Here is a 20,349-nt window from a genome sequence, read left to right on the forward strand (position 1 = left end):
AATTCTGGAGTGTAGATGCCTAATTGAGTCTGAATGGTGTTTATCTCTACTTTTAGGCTCTGCATAGATATGTGTGTATATACACATACATATATGCATATATGTATGTGTATATATATTGATGTATATAGGCATGTATATGAATATACATAGAATTATCCATGCTGAAGGATTGTAAATGGAATCAGCTATTATAACTATGGAATCTCTCCTTGTCCTTACTCCACAAGGTCCTGTTCCCCTCTGCTTATTTTAAGGCATTTCCAGGATGGTACAGAAGGAACAGAGAGCCTGGGATGAGGTATCTGACAGTCCTTGGTTAAAGTCCCACCATATGCATCTGTCATCTGTGGGAACCCTGAGCAAAGCCTATGTCATCTCACTGACTTTCGCTTTCCCTGGCTCTAAAACAGAGACCATGTCTGATGCATATGATTACTGTGACATTAAAAGTCACATATTAAAGTTTTCGGTGTCTGGTCTATTCTCCAAAATATGTCGCCTAGACTACCGCCATGCTGCTGTGTCTTTCTTGCAAGCTCTCACACGTTGTGTGCTTTGTGTGGTTGATGTGCACAAAGTGAAGCCTGTGGCTGCTTGTTTGTCATTCTGAATGGTTTCTACTGATCCCAATGATAAAGTGCTGGATTATCTGCCTTAATGGATGCATTAGTGATACACTCAGTCTTTATTAGCAGATGAAACTTCTCTAAAAATCCAATTATCTTGGTTAGTGAAATCATCATGCTTGCTTAATTTATGTTGTAGTCAAGTGCTTTGTGCTAAAGCACAAATCTAACAATCCTGGGAAGAAAAGGGTAGAAAACTTTAAAGTCTGCTCTTTGATGGGAGAAGCCCTATATACAGTTCAAACCAATGAGCGGAATAACTTTATGTTCTTCTTTTGAGATGATACTGTCTTTTTCATTAATACATGTGGACTGGATGTAGATTACAAGGATTGGCAGATGTTTTATGAACTCTGAAAATTGAGTCTGTGGGCTGGGGATGTAGCTCTGTTGTTAGAGGGCTTGTCTACTATACATAGAGTCCTGGGTTCCGATTCTCAAGTACTGCATAAATTTTGTATGATAACCATGACCTGTGATCTTCATTCATTTATTTATTTATTTATTTATTTATTTATTTATTTTCGAGACAGGGTTTCTCTGTGGTTTTGGAGCCTGTCCTGGAACTAGCTCTTGTAGACCAGGCTGGTCTCGAACTCACAGAGATCCGCCTACCTCTGCCTCCCAAGTGCTGGGATTAAAGGCATGCGCCACCACCGCCCGGCCTATTTATTCATCTATTTACTTACTTATTTATTTATTTATTTATTTTTAAGTTTATTTATTTATTAAGGATTTCTGCCTCCTCCCCGCCACCGCCTCCCATTTCCTTCCCCCTCCCCTGATCAAGTTCCCCTCCCTCATCAGCTCGAAGAGCAATCAGGGTTCCAAGTGGGAAGTCCAAGGACCGCCCACCTTCAACCAGGTCTAGTAAGGTGAGCGTCCAAACTGCCTAGGCTCCCCCAAAGCCAGTACGTGCAGTAGGATCAAAAACCCATTGCCATTGTTCTTGAGTTCTCAGTAGTCCTCATTGTCCGCTATGACCTGTGATCTTAGTACTCAAGAGATAGGGGCAAAAACATCAGGGAATCAAGAACATCCTCCTTTACACAGGGGGTTTGAGGCAGTCTGGAACATATGAGACTCAGAAATAAAAAGATTGGATTTGTTAGAACCCAGGCCACGATCCACGATCGCTTTCCCAGTGTGTTTTGTTGCATATCCCAAAGCTTCTATTTTACTTCCCTTTTTCAGTTAGTGCTTGCTTATCATCTCTGTATATTAAGTATAAAGGATGCATTCTTCTCAAGCATGGATTGTTCTTTAGCTTGGCCAATACCTTTTTTTTTTTGTTTTTGTTTTTCGAGACAGGGTTTCTCTGTAGCTTTGGTGCCTGTCCTGGAACTAGCTCTTGTAGACCAGGCTGGTCTCGAACTCACAGAGATCCGCCTGCCTCTGCCTCCCGAGTGCTGGGATTAAAGGCGTGCGCCACCACCGCCCAGCTTGGCCAATACCTTTTAAGAGTAGTCATTTAAAGATATGTTGGGGTTACTACTTATACCTCACTTTGGTAAGGCTCAATCACTGCGCTCATAAAATGAACAACTGTCACTCTCAAGTGTAGGTCGCTTTTTTTCCTTCTTGGTTGTTCGCCAGTATGAGGTTCAGAAATTTGGATCAATCAACTTGTTTTATCATCTTGGAAGATGACTTCTTTTCTTCTGGTCACCTTTAGTTTTCAGTCTGTTTCTTTTATTTATGTCACTAGCATTTAGACAAGTGTAAAAGTTATATTCTTCTGTAACTTTTCTGTCCTGTTATTTAATATTCCACGTATTATTTTTCTGCCCTAGAACAGGCAAAGCCTTCATGAACACCATTTGTGGTGCATGCTGAGATAACTCCTATGTTCACTTTCAATCAGACTTCTACATGCAGACATTTTTCTCAGTTCTGTATCAAATACAAGAGAGCGCTAATAGGCACAGTCTTTGTCTTTTCCTTCATTAGTGTTTTTATTCCTGCAGTGAATTAATCATTTAATTAAAGAACTATTCATTAGCCTCGAGCTGGCCAGGCTCTATGAGAGTCCCAGAAAAACAACCTTAACTACACTTGTACCTGCCTCCACAACCCTTCTATTCTATAAGGGGAACCATGTAGTATGGGAGAAGTTGGGGGGCAGTAATTATAGGAGGTTGTTTGAGAGTTATATATAATTTCAGTGATGCAGTGTATGGACAGGACTTAGGAAGCTTGGGCAAACATAATAAAGCAAACATCAGAGGCGATATTGAAGCTACTTCTGAGGGTTAAGAAAAGCTGAAGAAAGTTCCAGAATAAACAGCAGCTGTAAAAGTCATCAGGCCTGAGATGTGAGGGGAGGCGGGGCAGGGGCCAGATATGAAGTTTGTAAATCACAGGATTTCCATGGCATGTGTGCAGTGGGGAGCTCTTGGGGTACCAAGTACGGGAGCGACACTGTTTGTATTGATGAAGATTTAGTCTGTGTGAGTCTCACTTTGAAACTAGTTCACTGGAGTAAAGGGATAATTGTGAAGAGCAGAAAGGAAATGATTGCTGGGTCTGGTTTAGAAATGGGGACAGTGCTAGCTGTTGTGATCGGGCCATGGATACTGTCGGCTCCACCTGTGCTTTGGATATTGCTTTGGTGAATGAGCTTTGTGGTTTGATACAGTGGGAGTAATAAAAGATTGAATTTTATAACAGATATTGATCCCTGACCTGGGGGACAATGTAGGCTTGGGGAGGAAACCAATATGGAGGTGAGAAAGTGCAAACAATTCAAAGAAACAATTTCTGAGACATTTTCTATGAGGAGGGACGACCAGATGGGACAGGAACAGGGAGGAATGGAAGGCGTGGTAATTCTGTGTTCAAGCATCCCAACTTCCATGAAGGTCAGATGAGGGCTTGACCTGAGGGGACTGAGGCACAGGGGAGCTGCATGATTGTATAGTAGGAGATAGTAGGAGCTCTGGGGCTTGATGGAAGATGCCTTTAAAAGGTGGACTGGGACATGTTGGGGAAGATATGGAATGGTAGAATATCAGTTGATTAATGAAGACAAACATGAGTAGTGATCTAGTTTAAATAAATGAGTAAATAAAAAAGTATAGAGAGACACAATTTCTCATGGAAGTGTCTGGGTGCTCTCATATTCATCCTCTCTCTCTCTCTCTCTCTCTCTCTCTCTCTCTCTCTCTCTCTCTCTCTCTCTCTCTCTCTCTCTCTCATAGCTGCTCTGGTGTGTTAACTATGCATCATGAGTTGGAGGCAGGGGCTCTTCAGCCTCTTAAGTGGTCTAGTATTAGTATCTTAGCACACAGTCTCCTCAAGTCCCACGGAATGAATTTTGAAATGTCTTAGGACTCAGTCTCTGTGTAGCATGGACTGGTCCCTGGAAGAGCACAGGGCATTTCAGCAATGCTCACTGTTCACGTTGAGAGCTCTTTTTCCCATAGTATGTATTTCAGAAAAATGTTAATTTTGTTTTCAAGGGAATAAAATCTTAAGAAATCATTTCACTCTAATTTTTCTACCTGCCACTCAGGATGGTGCTACCATTGTCTACTCAGAAAGAGATAAATTCATTTAAGTCTTATACCACTGCAGAGGTCATCTTTTAAAACATCAAAATTAGCAACACACATCTTTCCTAAACATGCCTGCTTTTTGTAAGAAAGACCCATAGTTGTAAGAATATTCTCTTTGACCAATTATGAGCAATACAAAACCTTCATTGTACAGTATATTACCTTTTATAGTTTAAAAATATCAAATATTGCCTAACATCTTTAGGATGACATTTCCAAAAGCCTGCTATGTGGGTGGCCATATTTTATGTTACAAAATGGCTATCGGCTTATGTTATAGACTAGCGCAGCAAGTTTTATTACAGATATCATGTGAAAGCTAAGAGTTGATATTTTAGAAAATCCTAGTTCCCTTTAATATAAACTACCACAAATGTGTCACCATGGATGTCCTTCCAACTTCTATATGAAGCTATTTCTGTTGCCTTTGTGTCCTGTAGTCACTTATTCCTTTTGTTTGAAGCATAAAAATATTTTAGCTAAATTCCCCTTTTGTAGACTTCAAATGTTATTTTACATGTTTTCAGCCTATTCTTTTTTTTTTTTTTGATTTTGTAGGTTTATAGATTTTTTAAAAAGTCCCGGCCTTTGTCTTCCAAACAGACATTTCCTAAAGTTGAAACCTTTCTTCTGGTCATAATATATTCCTTCCCCTATATCCATCAACTCTTTCTCAGGATTTCCTCTACTTCTTTCTGGTCTTATTTGAGGCTCAGCAAATTGAGAGTTGGAATTAGGACCTGAGCTCGATTCCCCAGAACCTATGTTTCTAAAAAAAAAAAAGGAAAAATAGTCAGACATGGTGGTATGTACCTGTAATCCCAGGTCTGGGAGGTAGAGATAGGCAGATCCCTGGGGCTCAGTCGCCAGCCAGGGTAGCTTGCATGGCAAGTTCCAGGCCTCTGACAGACTGTGTCAAAAAAAAAAAAGGTAGATGGTGTCTCAGGAATGACATCAGAGTTTGTCCTTTAGCTTCTGCACACACATGTGTATCTGTGCACATGTACGTATGTTCCCTGGACACCCAGATGAATATCAGTTCAGTACCAGAAGTGGTCATAGGAGCCTTGGGATCAATGGATCGATGCCGATACCTCTCAGACTCCTTGCTGTCTGCACTCTGATCATGTTTTCACCAGTAACCATCCATGGACAAGCAGAGAATCTGTACCGAGCATGTGGGCAGCGATGGATGAACTCTTACATTAGCTTCTGCCATCTTTAGCAATGGATGACACAGTTTGAACAGGACCCCTGGAGTGTCTGCAATGGCTCTCTTGCTCATCTGCAGCCCAAGCTCTTCATTTTAAGGATGGAACAAATAAAGCAAAGATTTTAAATGATTTACCCTAAGCCATGTCCCTGGGAAATGACAGGAGGCAAAATTAGGTTCTTCTGAGGGTAGCCTACAAGGCGTATTAAAGGTAATTTCTTAGCTTGTCTGGTTAATTGTGTGTATATATTTCTGAACCTCTAATTTACATCTTATTTTTCTTATGATGAATCACCCATAGTTTCTTGAAAATGGATAAATGATTTTTATAATACCCAGTATACCACACTAGCATTGGATCTAATTTTAGAAGTAGAAATTTAATAAACTAGGAGGGACTTAACTGAGCTGCATTCTACTAGAAATTTTATATAAATTATATTAACTTCAAAAATCAGAACACAAAGTGACATATGTATGCGAACTGTGATAATTGGTTTTTGGTTACAGGAATCAGGACGGTGCATGCAGTAGGCAAGCGTTCTACCCCCGAGCTTATCCTCCACTGTGATTCATTATAATAACAGAAAATCATTTAGACTTCTATAAGCAGAGTTTAAATTTCAACGTTCTTTGTTACATTTAAAAAGTTTATTTTTATGCGTATGTGTGGTATATGCCTGTGTGTGTGTGTGTGTGTGTGTGTGTGTGTGTGTGTGTGTGTGTGCGCGCACGCCCCATCTATGTTCTTGTGGAGGCCAGAGGAGAACGTCAGAAGTCTTTCTGTCTTGTTCTTTGTCTTATTCCCTTGAGTCAGGGTCTCACAGAACTTCTTGTTTGTTTGTTTTATCTGAAGTTAATATTTATGTTGGTTTTGAATGTGTAATTTTCTTGTTCCTCTTGCTAATTTCTTCTTGCATCTTTTCAGTAGCGCAACAGTGTAATTTTCTACAAAGTTTACCATATTGAGCAATCTGTCACTTCTAATATCTTTACCTTGAAGGTGTTTCTCTGGCAGCCATGCTTTCTGAGCCTGTTAGTCCCCACCACACTGAGTATGTCTATTCTTTTTCTCTCAGTGTGCAATTTCTTTTTTTGGATCTTATGGTTTGGTTTTCCCCTTTTTAGGATTTGTTGAGTTAACACAGCATTTTCAGAGCAATCAGAATGGCCACACACTCTCTTCTCTCTGATCCCCTTTCTCATCATCAAAGAGCCCCTTGGTATTTTCTGGTGTTGGGGAATCTTGTTTCTTTGGTTCTAGAATCTTCCTCCTTCATGAAATGTAAAGTTTTATGTAGTCTATAACTCGCAGTCTCCAGGAAAATGGTGCTTGAGAACAAATCTCAAAGGTGTATTATGGCCAGATGGATTGCTTGTGAATGTCATAATTCTGTATTAAGGACTCGATGGATGTGGAACTATAGAAACCTACTTCTGCCTGTAGGTAATAGAGTAAGTGGACAGATGAGAAATCTCTATATATTGTAAAAGTGCAGTGTGAGATTTGATCAGAATCTAAGGACCTTTCTAGAACATACGTGATTATTTTCGATATAAAGCGGCTCACTGACCTTTTATAAACCCAGTGTGAGGAGACATAAGAAGGAGTAGCCTAGAAGACACAGGCTCTAAACTTTAAAAGATAGGTATGATTTTGTTAATGGAGATGATGGGAAGGACACTTTAATATGGATATAAAATTTTTAGATGATCATACCATCAATAATATTCTAGAAGGAACTGAGACATATTCCATGGACGTAAAGAGAATGTGAGGGAAAAGTAGAGGATAAAGTTGGGAGAAGAAATTGTTTATAAATTATAGGGGACATCACATTCCACGTCAGGCAATTTGGGATTATTTCCTAGACAAATGTGACTGTAGGAACTTTGGGGAGTGAATGATGGTATGATAATGTCATCCCAGATTATGTCACGTGAGTGGATTCACTGGAGTTTTTGTATCTGGCTTCTTTCACTTAGCAGTGTGCATTTGAGAGCCTGGCCATGTCACTGAACATTGTTTGTCTCGGTGTCTGAGTCATAGTCTATTGCTTGTATAGACAGTACTTTACTCAAGTTCCTGTTCGGGTTGTTTGTGGTCCTAGGGGATAAGTCATTTGCTTTTACTCTCTTTGAGTTTATCTGCTTTAGAGGTTACCCTGAAGTGGGAAAATCTGTATTTCCCACTTCCGTTTGTGGATTCCTTCTCTTACGTAATGTTTCTGTGGTAAGGGTATGTTAGCTTGCTTATTGGGACTTTTTTCTTTTTGATTTTATGATTGAGTAATTGTTCATGTATTGCTGTATGATATTCCATTGATCAGTTCTTCCTTCATAGGATGAGCTGTGATGTTTCTGTATTCTGAATAATGATGTTCTAAACATTTGTGTGTGTGGCTTTGTACGAACATACAGTTCCAGTTTTCCTGGGTCTAAATGAAAAGGACTGAAATTGTTGGTGCCCAATTTTTAAAATTAAGATTTATTTTAGGTTTGTGTGTGTGTATCAGTCTGTCATCAGTCTGCATAGGGGCCTAGGTAGGAATTGTATTGATTGTATCCGTTGGAGTTAGAATTATAGGCACATGTGGACTTGTTACTTGCTGGGACCCAAATTCCCATCCTCATGATTGTACATTAAGTACTACTAATCATGGATTGGTCCATCTTTCCAGCCCAGCACCTATTTAAAAAGCCAATTTGTCTGAGAAGCTTTGAGGTATATAATTTTTTAAATGTTGACTATATAAGTATGTGTCTTTTCCAATTTGAGTAACTCCCAGTTCTCTAGTTTTGATGTAGAACTAATGAAACATTCATAAAAGTTTATCTGTCCAGTGTCTTCTAAATATTAATAAATATTAAAATTAATGTTACTAAATATTATTATGGTATTAAATATATTAAATCAAATATTATTAAATCAACTTGTATATTGTCTTTGTAGTGTTAGGGATTGTCACCAGGGCCTTGTAAATATTAGGCAAGTGCTTTATCATTGAGCTGCACACATTAGTTCTTACGTTTATTAAATATTTAAGTATTTAAATCTTAAATATTTCTTTTGATTTGCTCCTTCCCATTTAGTCAGTGATATATGAATATGTATTGATATTGCATTTTAATTGACATCCCTTTTATGGAAGCCCATAGATAAGGTATAAATCTATAAGAGACTATATTAATGTACAAATATGATATATAAGATGTAGGCCTAATTATTTGATGGTATGGGTGTGCTTTGTTAATATTTCTAGGTCTCTATGTCCGTATCTCACAAATCACTTAAGATTTTCTTAAGGATACCCACAGATGAAGAAACTGCAGAGTTACATTTGATGATTTAAAGGGTGGCAGTTCCTCTGAGGCTAGCTGTTAATTTTGTCTTACATACAGATAATGTGTGATGTTACCTTGTAAGTCACAGAACTGTATCTGCCTCATTGTTTCTTTTAGCATCACTGACAGACAGAGTGCCTTGGAGACCGAGCTGCGGACAGTGCAGACTTCTCGTAGAGACTTGGAGAACTTGACCAAGTGGCTTCAGGAAGCAGAAACCACAGTGAATGTGTTGGCAGATGCCTCTCAGCGGGAGAATGCTCTTCAGGACAGCATCCTGGCCAGGCAGCTCAGACAGCAGATGCTGGTAAGTGTGTGGGAAGTCACGGGCAACAATCCCCTACTGAACCCGTGTGTCCACCTGTATGGACATTGATTGCTGTTCCAAGGTGAGGCTGTCCACTCATTCAGTTATGGAATCCATGCCGTCCTGTGAATAACTGACTTCTTGGGTATGATCTAAAGAAAACTTTTATACTTAATTTCAGAGTAAAGATTCACCTTGTTTTATGGAAGTATTGATTGTGTATGTAGAGGTAGAGACTCAAGGTTGCTTGGTCTTCTGTCATTTTAAGCCCCTGTACCTTTAGTGTTATTGAATACAAAATTATAAGGGCATTTCCCCTTCATATGAAAGGGGAATTATTATAAGGTATTATATTATTATTATACTTACAATACATAGATAAAATGTTCACTTCATTTGTAATACACTTACTATAAGTACTTGCAGTAGAAATTTCTAATCTCTGTGACTCATTTAGAGACAGAGCTCTTAGGCTCAAAGGCATAATATTTTCTTTATAACCATGATTACATACATAGTCTAAGGTTCAAATCTCATTCTAAGAAATCTGCTAATATTAAAGCTTTTCTTTAAAACAAATTTGCATGAAATTTTATGAAGTATGCCAAAATCTCTCTGCGAACTCCAAGTACTGGCACTTCTGCGCTGAGTCTCCTTCCTTTATTTTGGCTATGTGGATTGACCTCTTCTTGTAAATCGCAGATAAACCTTCTCAACTACAACTTAGTTCAAAAGTTCATTCCACAGGGGTGTCTCCTGTGTGCCACAGCTGTGAATTGCATTCCTTCTCTATGCTGGGAATTGTTTGCAAACACATGGACTCCTCATGTTAAATACCGTTTCCTGATAGTCCATCCTGATAATGACGGACATGCCTTCCATTGCCATTTCGTGCATGGTTTTTCCTGCCCTAGTTAGTTGCACAGTTCTTTGGCAATGGAGATGCTGTTCTTGTTTACACAGTGTTCCAGGAACGGATCCTGAGTAAATATGCTTGACTCTGACTTCTACAGTTGAGTTCAGCACAGTTAACCATTTTTGAATCTATTCTTGGGGGATGTTTCTTTTGAAACATCTAAAAGATCCTATTGTAATATACTGTCAAATAGGTGGGCCTGGAGGCTCTCTTAGAACCATTATTCTTAAAGTTGTAGTTCTTGCGGGACCCCTAGCAGAGTGTGGGGTTGTTGCTGACTCTCGTGCCTGCTCTTGAAACCCTTTTCTTCCTACCGGGTTGCCCCATCCAGCCTTGCTGTGCGGTTATGTGCCTAGTCTTACGGTAACTCGTTATGCTATGCTTGGTTGACATCCCTGGGAGGCCTGCTCTTCTCTAAAGGAAAATGGTAGAGGAGTGGATCTGAGGATGAGAGGGGGTGGGGGATGCAAGGGAGGAGTGGATGGAGGGGAAACTGCAGATGGGATGTAATATATGAGAAAGGAATAAAGTATTTTCTAAGTTAGAAATAATTGTCATTCAAAGTGTTAAAACACGAGTGCTGGGACTACAATGCCCCCACCCGCACAAATAAAACACACACACACACACACACACACACACACACACACACACACACACTGAACTTAAAAAAAAAAACTCCTTTAAAGCAAACCTGTTTAGAATGGACTTATATATAACTCACTCGTAAGGGTGAAGACTGTTATTGTCTCATAGTGAGATTAATAAGTGTTGGAGCCTGGGAAGAGGGGCTTAGTAGTCACAGCATTTGCTACAAGAGGCATAAGGACCCAAGTCCAGATCCCTTGTAATCATGTGAAAGTCCCAGTGGATGTAGCCAGATGGTCTTGTGCTGTGTCTCTAGTCCAAGTTGTAGGTAAGAGGGTGGAGACAGGTGGTCCCAGGGGCTCAGTGGCTGGCACGTCTACCACAAACTCAACTCCAGCTTAAGTAAGAGATCATGTTCCAGAACATGAACAACAGCGTGTATGAGGAAGACATCTGAGGTCAGCCTGTCACCCACACATTCATGGATGGTCGGGTACAGAGACTCATGCACACAAAGGCACCCCCCGCCAGCACCAATAAAGTTTTAAAAAGAAAGCAAAAGCAAATATCAAGGAGAATCATCTGTTTGCCTATTGCTTATTCATTGCACACTGTGTTTGTGGCTTCGTGATGAGTGCGACCATGAAAGCATCAGCATGAAATGTGCTCTTTTGTCTCGCCCTCTGCATCCTCAGAATGTGACCATTAACGTAAGTTACTAAACTACTTCGAGATCATCTGGGTTTTAGGAGGCAATCGTAGGTACTCAGTGTGGGTAAATCCAGACTGTATGGCTTTGACGATTTAAGCAGCTGTAAGTCTGAGCTACACATGTTCACAGATATTTATGTGGTGGCGTTAATTTCAGTGCTATTTAGACGGTGCGCTCCAGTAAGCAACAACGTATGGGGAGGAAAGGAGGTTCCAGATGACTCCTGCTAATGACAGCCACCAGAAGAACACAGACCCTTTGCGGAGTTGAATGATGTTTTCTCACACATTTTCTCTTAGGATATATTCTTATCACCACTCCAGCTCCTCTCAATATTTAATGAATATTCAAGCTATGGGAGAAATAAATTTAAATAAAAACGGTAGAAATCTTTTAAATAAAAATAACTAAGCTGGGGATTACTTGTCGTATGGCAAATGGTGACAAGCCAAGAGGCTGCCAGCTAAAATATGAAAAGACACTGTGTACTGTAATCGCCTCTCAGAAATCATTGGATGTTGATAAAAGGCCTGTTTGGGTTCGTGTGAAGGAGGCTCTTTGCTAACAGCCGAGCCGGATGTCTCTTTATCTGGAGATAAATGTGCATTTGTCTGTTTTCAGGATGTCTCACGTTTATTGGTTTCCACCTTTTGCTCCTCTCCTGGATGCTCTTACTTTACAGCTCCCCGAAATACTTGCGCGGCTTCGTTTTTGATACCTTACAGGTGCATGGTTGCTAGAGACTTAGTACCTTTGAACTAAGCATTTCTGAAACAAAGGAATTTTATTTTTTCCCGTGGTCTTGTATGTTATTACTATTTGGGTGAGTGATTTCAAGTGGAATTGGTTCAGAAATGGAAAGGTGTGTGAAGAAACCAGAGAAGACCTGAAATCATGAAGTAAATTTGCTGCCGTTGAGCTACTGATAGTGGTGAGCCACCTGAGATTTCTGTGTAAGATGTGGTGATTACTTCAGTGTATTTGTGCTGTATCATCAGGGGATGGATGGTGCTATCTCGTCATCTATCTATCTATCTATCTATCTATCTATCTATCTATCTATCTATCATCTGTCTATCTGTCTATCTATCTATCTATCTATCTATCTATCTATCTATCTATCATCTATCATTTATTTGTCCTGAGATGACATCATATTCACTGTTGATATTTGATTCATGTCTGTGCTAACCAAACATAAAGCCACAACTGTGTTCACTGAAGATACAGTATATACCATGTTCAGTTTAAAGATGATCCTGGATATATTTTAATAAAGAAGGGCTTGGGAGCATAATAACAGATGAAGACTTTCTGGGCCTATGATTTGCAGCATGCAATTTCTGTTAAAGACAGGCTATCATTTGGATTCTTGTATTTATATTTTGGATTTTCTTCTTGGCAGAGGTTTTTCTGCATAAGAAAACTTGCTATTGGGGACTTGAAGGAAAGAGAATCACCTCCAGAGGTGAGCAGTACATGTAGGGCCTTGGGCACCTGGCTATGTATTTTGTGTTTAATCTGCTGCTAATGGACAATATCCTACAGGGGATTAAACAAGATAGGGAAGGGTTAAAGTCTCTGAGCTATAGGAATCTAGCTGATAGCAGTGTTAGGAGCGAATTTGTACTCACTCTGTGACAGAAACAGCACCAGAAGTGATAGTAACTACAGAAACAGCATGGTCATGCGTCTAAGGCCATGTTGGGAAGGGAGTGAAGCCGAGATTGCATGTGGTGGTCCAGGGTGAGGTTGGGATCATAGGAGAAGAAGAAGGTGTCAGAGCAAATGTGAAGGGATGGCAAGTCCTCTTTTGATTAAACTGCAATGAAATGTTTGAGAAGTGTCCAGGAGAAGGGGCCAGATCTGGCTGTTTATTTATTTACTTACTTGTTTATTTATTTATTTATTGCTTTTTTAAAGAGAAGCTGTTGTTGATTTTAAAACCAAGTTATTAGTTGGCACATTCATCTTAGTCTTCATAGCCCCGGTCTAGGATAAACATTATTTTAATTGCATTTTTAATTTAAGCTCTGAATTTTAGTGTTATCACTTCCCTGAAAAACATTGATTTTTTTTTTCTGGATAAACATCTGGGTCCTTGTGGCCTTGTAGAGTGGGTATGAAAATGGGAGACTTTGTGGTTTAGCATCTGTCCTGTGTTTGCCTGGTTTTCCTCTTCTGTCTCGTAGAAAAAGGCTTCTTAGATCCTCCAGCTCTTTCCTTGCACCAACCAGTGTGCTTGTGAGGTAAACACCCATTTCACCTGCTGGCTCTAGGATAGGAATTATACAAGTGAAGCATTCCTAATAAAACAACCCGAAACCAAGACACTCTAAAATCCATAAGTTGTTGAATGCTGACCCTATATCCCAGGGAAGAATTCCACATCATGACATTTTGTTCCATGCACAGAATCATTAATAGTATTATAAAAATAATCCTCGGGGTTGGTGCATAAGGTGTGCGTGAAAAGCCATTGACTGTTGTGTGTAGGCTTGGATCCTGCTTCAGGAATATCTCATTGCGTTTATGCAAACACTTTTTCCATAATGTACTAGCCCCTGAAGCCCCAGACATGCCTGATCCCAAGCATTTCTGGTGCAAGTTGCTCAACTTGTAAGTTCATATTTTTATAGCAAACCTTCTGCCTGTTAGTCACTGTTTATTTCCATTCTGTAAATCAATCTTTTATGTACTCGGAGATGTGTAGCCATAGCTCCTGTCCATGTAGAGCATATACCGCCTCAGAAATCTGCTTTCCCTATTAGAGTGGAGCCCCATTTTTAACCCTTCAGTCTCTTGACCCTGACTCATCACTAATCTGTTTCTTCCTATTTGCTTAAGAGTTTATTGTAAATTAGGATAATGGACTGTTTTTGGCTTTGGCAGCCTCACCAGAAGGAGGCAGTATAGACCCTCGACAAGGAGCTGATGGAAACTATACACAGGCTGAGTGAAGCTCACACAAGACTTCCCGATGGACCAGCTCTGTTTAGACCCAGTCTAAGATTTTAAATCACACTAGCATGGAGGATGAGGAGACAGGGGAAGGAAAAGAAGGAGAGATGTTCCTGAAAATGTCACTCTTCTCTTACAGGATCATAGCATCAGGGAGAGTGGAATGAGCAGTTTTCCCTGGGAGATAAGGGTAGGCAGGACCTTGATAATGAGAAACATATGGGGGTTCTTTCCTGGCTGTGCCCTTTTACCCAGTCCCTTAATCATCCTCGGATACTCTGGTCCTCCAAGACACTGTACCCAGACTGGTATCATGTGAAATGTTTCTCAGGCATGTATACGCACATGCACACGTGCATCAGTAAACCCACACACACAGAGACACACCCCCAATCTGCACTGATCATATATGATCATAATGATATGACATTATATATGTCATCTTGGATTTTCTCTTCATGAAATTATAACAGCTTCGTGACAAACTCAATGATATGATGAATTAGAGGGAGATGGAGCAGTGGGCTATGCTCTGTAGTCGATTGTAGGCTTGTCTTTATTAACTTGACTGTTTACTTAAAAGGGTCCTATCTGATTACTGGCACAGTTTGCTCCTATGTAGGGTCCCGGAAGCCCACCTTTCAGCTCTGCCTTTGGGACTTAGATAAATATATCCAGTTTTTGTTTTAGGTGACGCTGTGGCCAGACTAGCTCAAGATAATTTATAAGGCACAGAGGACGTGAGGCTTCGCTCCTTCAAGACAGGTCCCTCTGTGCTCCTCGGTATTTCTACTCATCCCACAGGCACAGCCGGAGCTGCGTTCCGCAGGGAGTGCTAGCATCCCTCGGTCCAGCGCCAGGCTCACTGCCACTCGGTCTCCTCATGTAAACCAACTATCAGGCATGCACCGTGGCAGTGGCAGCATCCAGTCTCTGCCCCCAGGGGAAGTCGGCTTTGTATCTTCAGCTTTAGTGTTTCGCTTAATATCCTCTTGGCTACGGAGCGCTCTCCTTTCTTGCAGCCGGCAGCGCTTGGCTGCCCTGCAACTTGCTTCATTTCTGGCCACGCCAGGCTGAGCAGGTCCTGGCTGAGAGCATCTGCTGGGGACTGTCTGGGTGGCATTCGTCAGTGTTTTTGTCAAATCAAGAAGTTGACGGAATCCCAGCCTCCTTTTCTCCAGAACCTTACCCCCCCCCCCCCCTTGTATCTTTCAAATGCATTTCTGGAAACGAGCATGCTCAGAGAATTGGCAAATCATTGTCCAGTGACCGGGAGGAAATGCTCGCTGCTCTTCATTTATAATGCAAATTCTGAGGAGTCTTCAGAAGTGTGGTAAACTTAAGATGATGGCCGTGGTGAGAACGTCTCTGCAGAAAGTTGTGGTTTTGTTACATCGTTTGCAAAGGATGGCTGTTTCCTCTCCGCGCTACCAGAAGCTGTGTAAGGTAACTGATTGGAAATAGGGATTCAGTCGGGTGTCTAAGGAATCCACTGTTGCCTGGTTAGGAAGTGCTCCTCTTTCAGGGTCTTAGGAAGGAAAGGAAAAACTGCCTTTCCTGGTTACTGATCGCAAAAGCTGTTAAGAGGAATTGATTCATTGGAAATTGTTTGAGCCTCTAAAACAAGTGCTGTCTTAGTACGTATTTTAGTTTACCGTTCCCAACCATGTATTCTGAGATGGGCTGTTTGGAGAAAACATGACAAACTATTTTCGTTAAGACCTGTTACCTCTGGGGTACCTTGGAATATCTTAATATTTATTGGCACGTTAATCCAATGTTAAACTCCATCAAAATCAAGCAGAGAGCTTGAAATGATCTTTAAACAGATTGCTTAACATTCTCATCTTTTTATAGCTGATTTTTTTTCCAATTAAGAAAAGTAAATGCCCATTTTAAAGACAGGGTCAGCCCCATCATAAACATTTCTTATATTCCTGACATCTTCTCATGCTGTTGTTAAAGTAGGAGAACTCCATTCTCTGTGGACAGGTGGGTTAGGTAGGGTTTTAGGGTGTAACTCGTTTGATGGTGATATGTTTGGAATAATACAGTATCAGTCTTTCTAAATCCAAGCCTCCTGTGTTGTCTTGGATTAGTATTTGTTGTTGCCCATGGTTTTATGTTACTCAGTGTTCAGACTGTCTCATTACTTTTATAAAAATGAGATGATATAATTGAAGATTATAGCAGAAATTAATTTTTATATCAATACAGTAACATGTTTTCTCCATATAAAATTCTTAGTACACATCTGAAGGAGGTATCTCACTGTTCTTTAAAACTCCACTAATCTGTATTTGGAAAACCTGCCTTAATGATGTTATTTTTCTGATAATTTAATATTTGATGTGTCTGAGCACTTAGACTCTGCCTTATGGTTATGGATGGGGGCTGGGAAGCCGTATTCTGTTTATTTGATTTTATATCATTGTTTTGTCTTACAGTCCAATTCAATGTATCCCTATTCAAAAACGTACTTTTTTAAAATATAATTTTAGGAATAGATTGAGCCAGTGAGACTTGCTTTGAAGAAACATTTAGCGCTGTTTTCATTTGTATTATTTAAAACTTGATCCAACTTACTAATTCAGTTGTAAAAGTACACAACTAACTGTTGGCTATGCTGTGACTTCATCTATTTCAAAGAATCATTGTGCTTTATTAATACATCTACATTTTCTACCAAAAACCAATCTTGAAAATAGAGAAGAAAAACTCATTTGCTAATGGGTTTTATTATTTTATTTTTAATTATCAATATAAATATTTGAATAATTAACACATGTTACTTTTTTAAAAAGCTGACAGTATAAATTGATAAAGCATTAAAAAATAAACAAACAAGCTGGGCCATTTTTCTCATCTATTTCCATAATTACTTTCAGCAAAGCAGAGGAGTTTTTGGGTCATGGCCATGGGATGAGCTTAGTTCTATGCACAAAACAAACTCCAGGTGCTGAAGAAAGCTCCTGACTAGTTTCATGATAAGATCCTGCATAAGCTCATGTCAAGCTACTGAAATCCTGAGAAGTTTGCTCACAACAGAGGTCTTCTTTGGGAAGACTTATTGAGATTTATAATTTCTCAAAGATGCCTTAGAATTTAAATATTCAGGAAGAGTGTTGCTTTCTGGAGATCTGAAGTTGTCTTATTTGCAATTGAAATTTATCTTTCATATATTCTCTTTACATATGTGAGCTTAGCTACTGCTCAGATACTGCAGTGGGAGACACACAGTTCCAGTACTTTCCAGTAGGTGTCAATGTAAGGCAGTGATATATGAGATTTGGGGGGACTCCAGACAGGGAAGTGGCATGATGGTGATTGCTATGAATAAATGAACAGGTATATTTTATTTGTCTTATTATACTTGGCAAAGGGATCCTCGTTCATATCATTATGAGTAGAAGTTTTAGTTACAGAATTAAATGTCAGTTGCCCTTACCAATGAATGACCTCGTGTTAGTAGTCTACTGGATATACCTAGTTGTGTTTAGTCATCCGTGGTGCTAGGGGTTTCACTAGCTGTGCTGTTTATATCCTTTACGACCCCGAATTCTCTTTTAGATAGCAAAGGTTTTATCATGGCTAATTTTTCCCTATATCTCCTACATTCTCTAAATTTAGTTTTTGGTTTTTTTTTTTGTTTTGTTTTGTTTTTAGAAAGGAACCATTAAACCCTTCAGAGTTTTGTCATAAAAATACAACAGGGAGAATCTATTTTAAGTACATGTAAAGACTTAAAAATAAAAAAAGGAGACAAGTATTGCATCGCCCAAGGAAAAGAGACTGTTTTGAGTTCCTCTTGGCCTTTTGAAATCCAGCGTCTGAATATTTGTACCCTTTCTCTTTCTCCTTCACTCCTTTCCTTTGCCTGTTGTATGGAATATCTGCCATCTAGAAAACTTCCCCTCAGAGTCACTTCATTCTTTTTCTTTGCTTGTTTTCATACTTTGCTTGAGTGTCAGAAGATAATGTAAGTGCAAAACGGGTGGGAATTTGTGCAAAACGTTCTCACTTTGTGCATTTTTATTTTTTGCCCTGTCTGTGTCAAAGAGGGGAAGAGATAGGAATGAGGGGAACTTGGGAAAGCTATAGGGCTGAGTTACCACTCCCCAACCCAGTTATACATGCGCTTACATTTTTTCACCTTTAAAAACATTTCTTGCTGGTTATACAATCCCTATGAAATGTGGGGAAGAAACTGAAACCCAAGGACTGCTGACTTGAGATATAATTAGCAGCATTCAAATTGCCCCTGATGACCTAAAGCCGCCCCATACTGGATGCTAATTTTTCCTGATTTGCCTTAGATCATAGCTTCTTTAAAACATTAATGACTCCAAATTTAATTTTTCGTCTCTTAGAACACAGAGGAAGCAAAAGCTGGATGTAAGTGACTTTTAAGAATGATATTGACTTTGTTTTCATTTTGTGATTATTTTGGCCTGTTTTATTTCATTAAATCTTTGGATTGAAAGCTGATTGAAATTATGTTGAGTCAGAAAGGAATTTTGCAAGCCTTCTACCTCTTTAGTGCTGCTTTTAATGGTATACTTAATCACTGACATGCTGAAAAGTAGATTCTTATAAAATAGATTGGTGTATGAGTCATTATAAAAAATTGGAAAAATAATTAGTATTAAAAATTAAGTTCTTCATGGCTTAAGCATTTAAAATTTTTTTGATTTGGTTTTATAAGTTTTATACTGCCAACATATGTATGCAAACTAGTTTAACTAAAATAATTTTGTCTCCAAACATTTTGTCATGTGTCCTATCAATTAAAATATTTTAAGCATCCAGCTGTATATTATTAATTCAAAATTATGCACATATGTCATGGTAAGAATCATAGTGTTGATTTGTTCCTATGTCCAATATTGTCTTCTTACTGCCCCCTCCTGTCTATGAGCTATCGCCCCACCATTTGATGTCTGGGGGTTTACTGGCAGGGTAAAATGATGGCTCGAAAAATCAGGGGAGATGAGTGATATTTAAACAGCATCAGCTTCTTCTTACCCCACTTCTATATATGTTCATGAGTGTGGACCACACAGAGGCTTGTGGGTACTTGTGCAGCTGGTAACTATGTAAGCCTGTAGACATCTCGTCTCTCAGTGTTTGAAATGACTTTTACATTCACATGTGGTCTGTCATCTGTATGGTGGTGTGAGGTTCATTTAAGGTTGAGGGTATGTGTTCTTTAAAAACATGCCGAATGCAGTGGTACATTTAAAAATAAGCCTTACAGGTTTTACTCTCAAGCATTCCTCCACCCACGTTTCAGGTGGGGTGCATTGCTCTCTTTGGAGAGCTAAATACCGAAGCATTTCTGGCCACTGAAGCTTGGCTTGAGAGCCGCTGAACATTACGAGAGAGGTATTAAAAGACCCAGTATCAGGCTCTCTCGGTTTCCGGTCAGTAACCAAACCATGCATGCATTTCTTGAACCACAGAAAGCGGACACCCTAACCTTGGTCCCCTTGATCAGAAGAAGAATTGTCCCTTCTTAGTTTTATGAGCAGCTAGGGGGTTGGACAGTTCAGAAGACCTAGGAAGGTTGAGATGCTTTGGAGAGAAATGGCCTGTGCAGAAGGGTTCCCATTGATTCTCCTGTGTCACTGGCTTTCTGTGCTGTCTCATCCGAGTTGTATGAACTCCTGAATGGAGCACTTCTTTAACTTTGTCTTCTTCAGTCCCTGCTGAAGTAGAGATTCCCGATAAGGCTCAAACAAGGACCTTCATTGCTACCTGTAACTGTCACATGTTTGTCATGTGGCTTCCCAAAGGAGCAACAATGTAGATAGATGGTCCCTGTCTTTTGTTTTTACCGTTATTCCTCAAGTCTATGTGAGTATCAAAATTATTATTTTTTAGTTACCTAATTAAGTAGTAACACGTTGTTAATCAGAAAACTCATGTTACCAATGACTTTGCTTACGATCTGATATAATGCTTTTTTGTGGTTAAGAAATAGCAGCACTCACAAAGTTACATGTTAAATGGTTCTTTAAGAACCGAAATGTTATTTGGAACTCCAGATGGGTGATGCTTGTACGATCAGGAGCAAACACAAAGTCCTTCTGAGAAGAGAGCTGGCATCGCACTCTGGATG

The 20,349-nt window shown here is 39.6% G+C and overlaps 1 protein-coding gene across 6 annotated transcripts in view; it reads left to right on the forward strand.

Annotated features, from left to right (window-relative positions):
* The window catches only part of Utrn (utrophin), a 506,130-nt gene that overhangs the window by 255,576 nt on the left and 230,205 nt on the right, over positions 1-20,349 (forward strand). For 5 of the 6 annotated variants that reach the window (XM_075948903.1, XM_075948906.1, XM_075948904.1 and 2 more), the window contains one exon: positions 8,862-9,051. In XM_075948903.1, coding sequence (XP_075805018.1) covers positions 8,862-9,051 — 190 coding nt within the window. Of the gene's footprint in view, positions 1-8,861; positions 9,052-14,959; positions 15,675-20,349 lie in introns of those variants that run through there. The other variant, XM_075948908.1, reaches the window with a different exon arrangement.

Source organism: Microtus pennsylvanicus, chromosome 1 (assembly GCF_037038515.1).
Source record: "Microtus pennsylvanicus isolate mMicPen1 chromosome 1, mMicPen1.hap1, whole genome shotgun sequence".
In the NCBI taxonomy this organism is placed as follows: Eukaryota; Metazoa; Chordata; class Mammalia; order Rodentia; family Cricetidae; genus Microtus; species Microtus pennsylvanicus.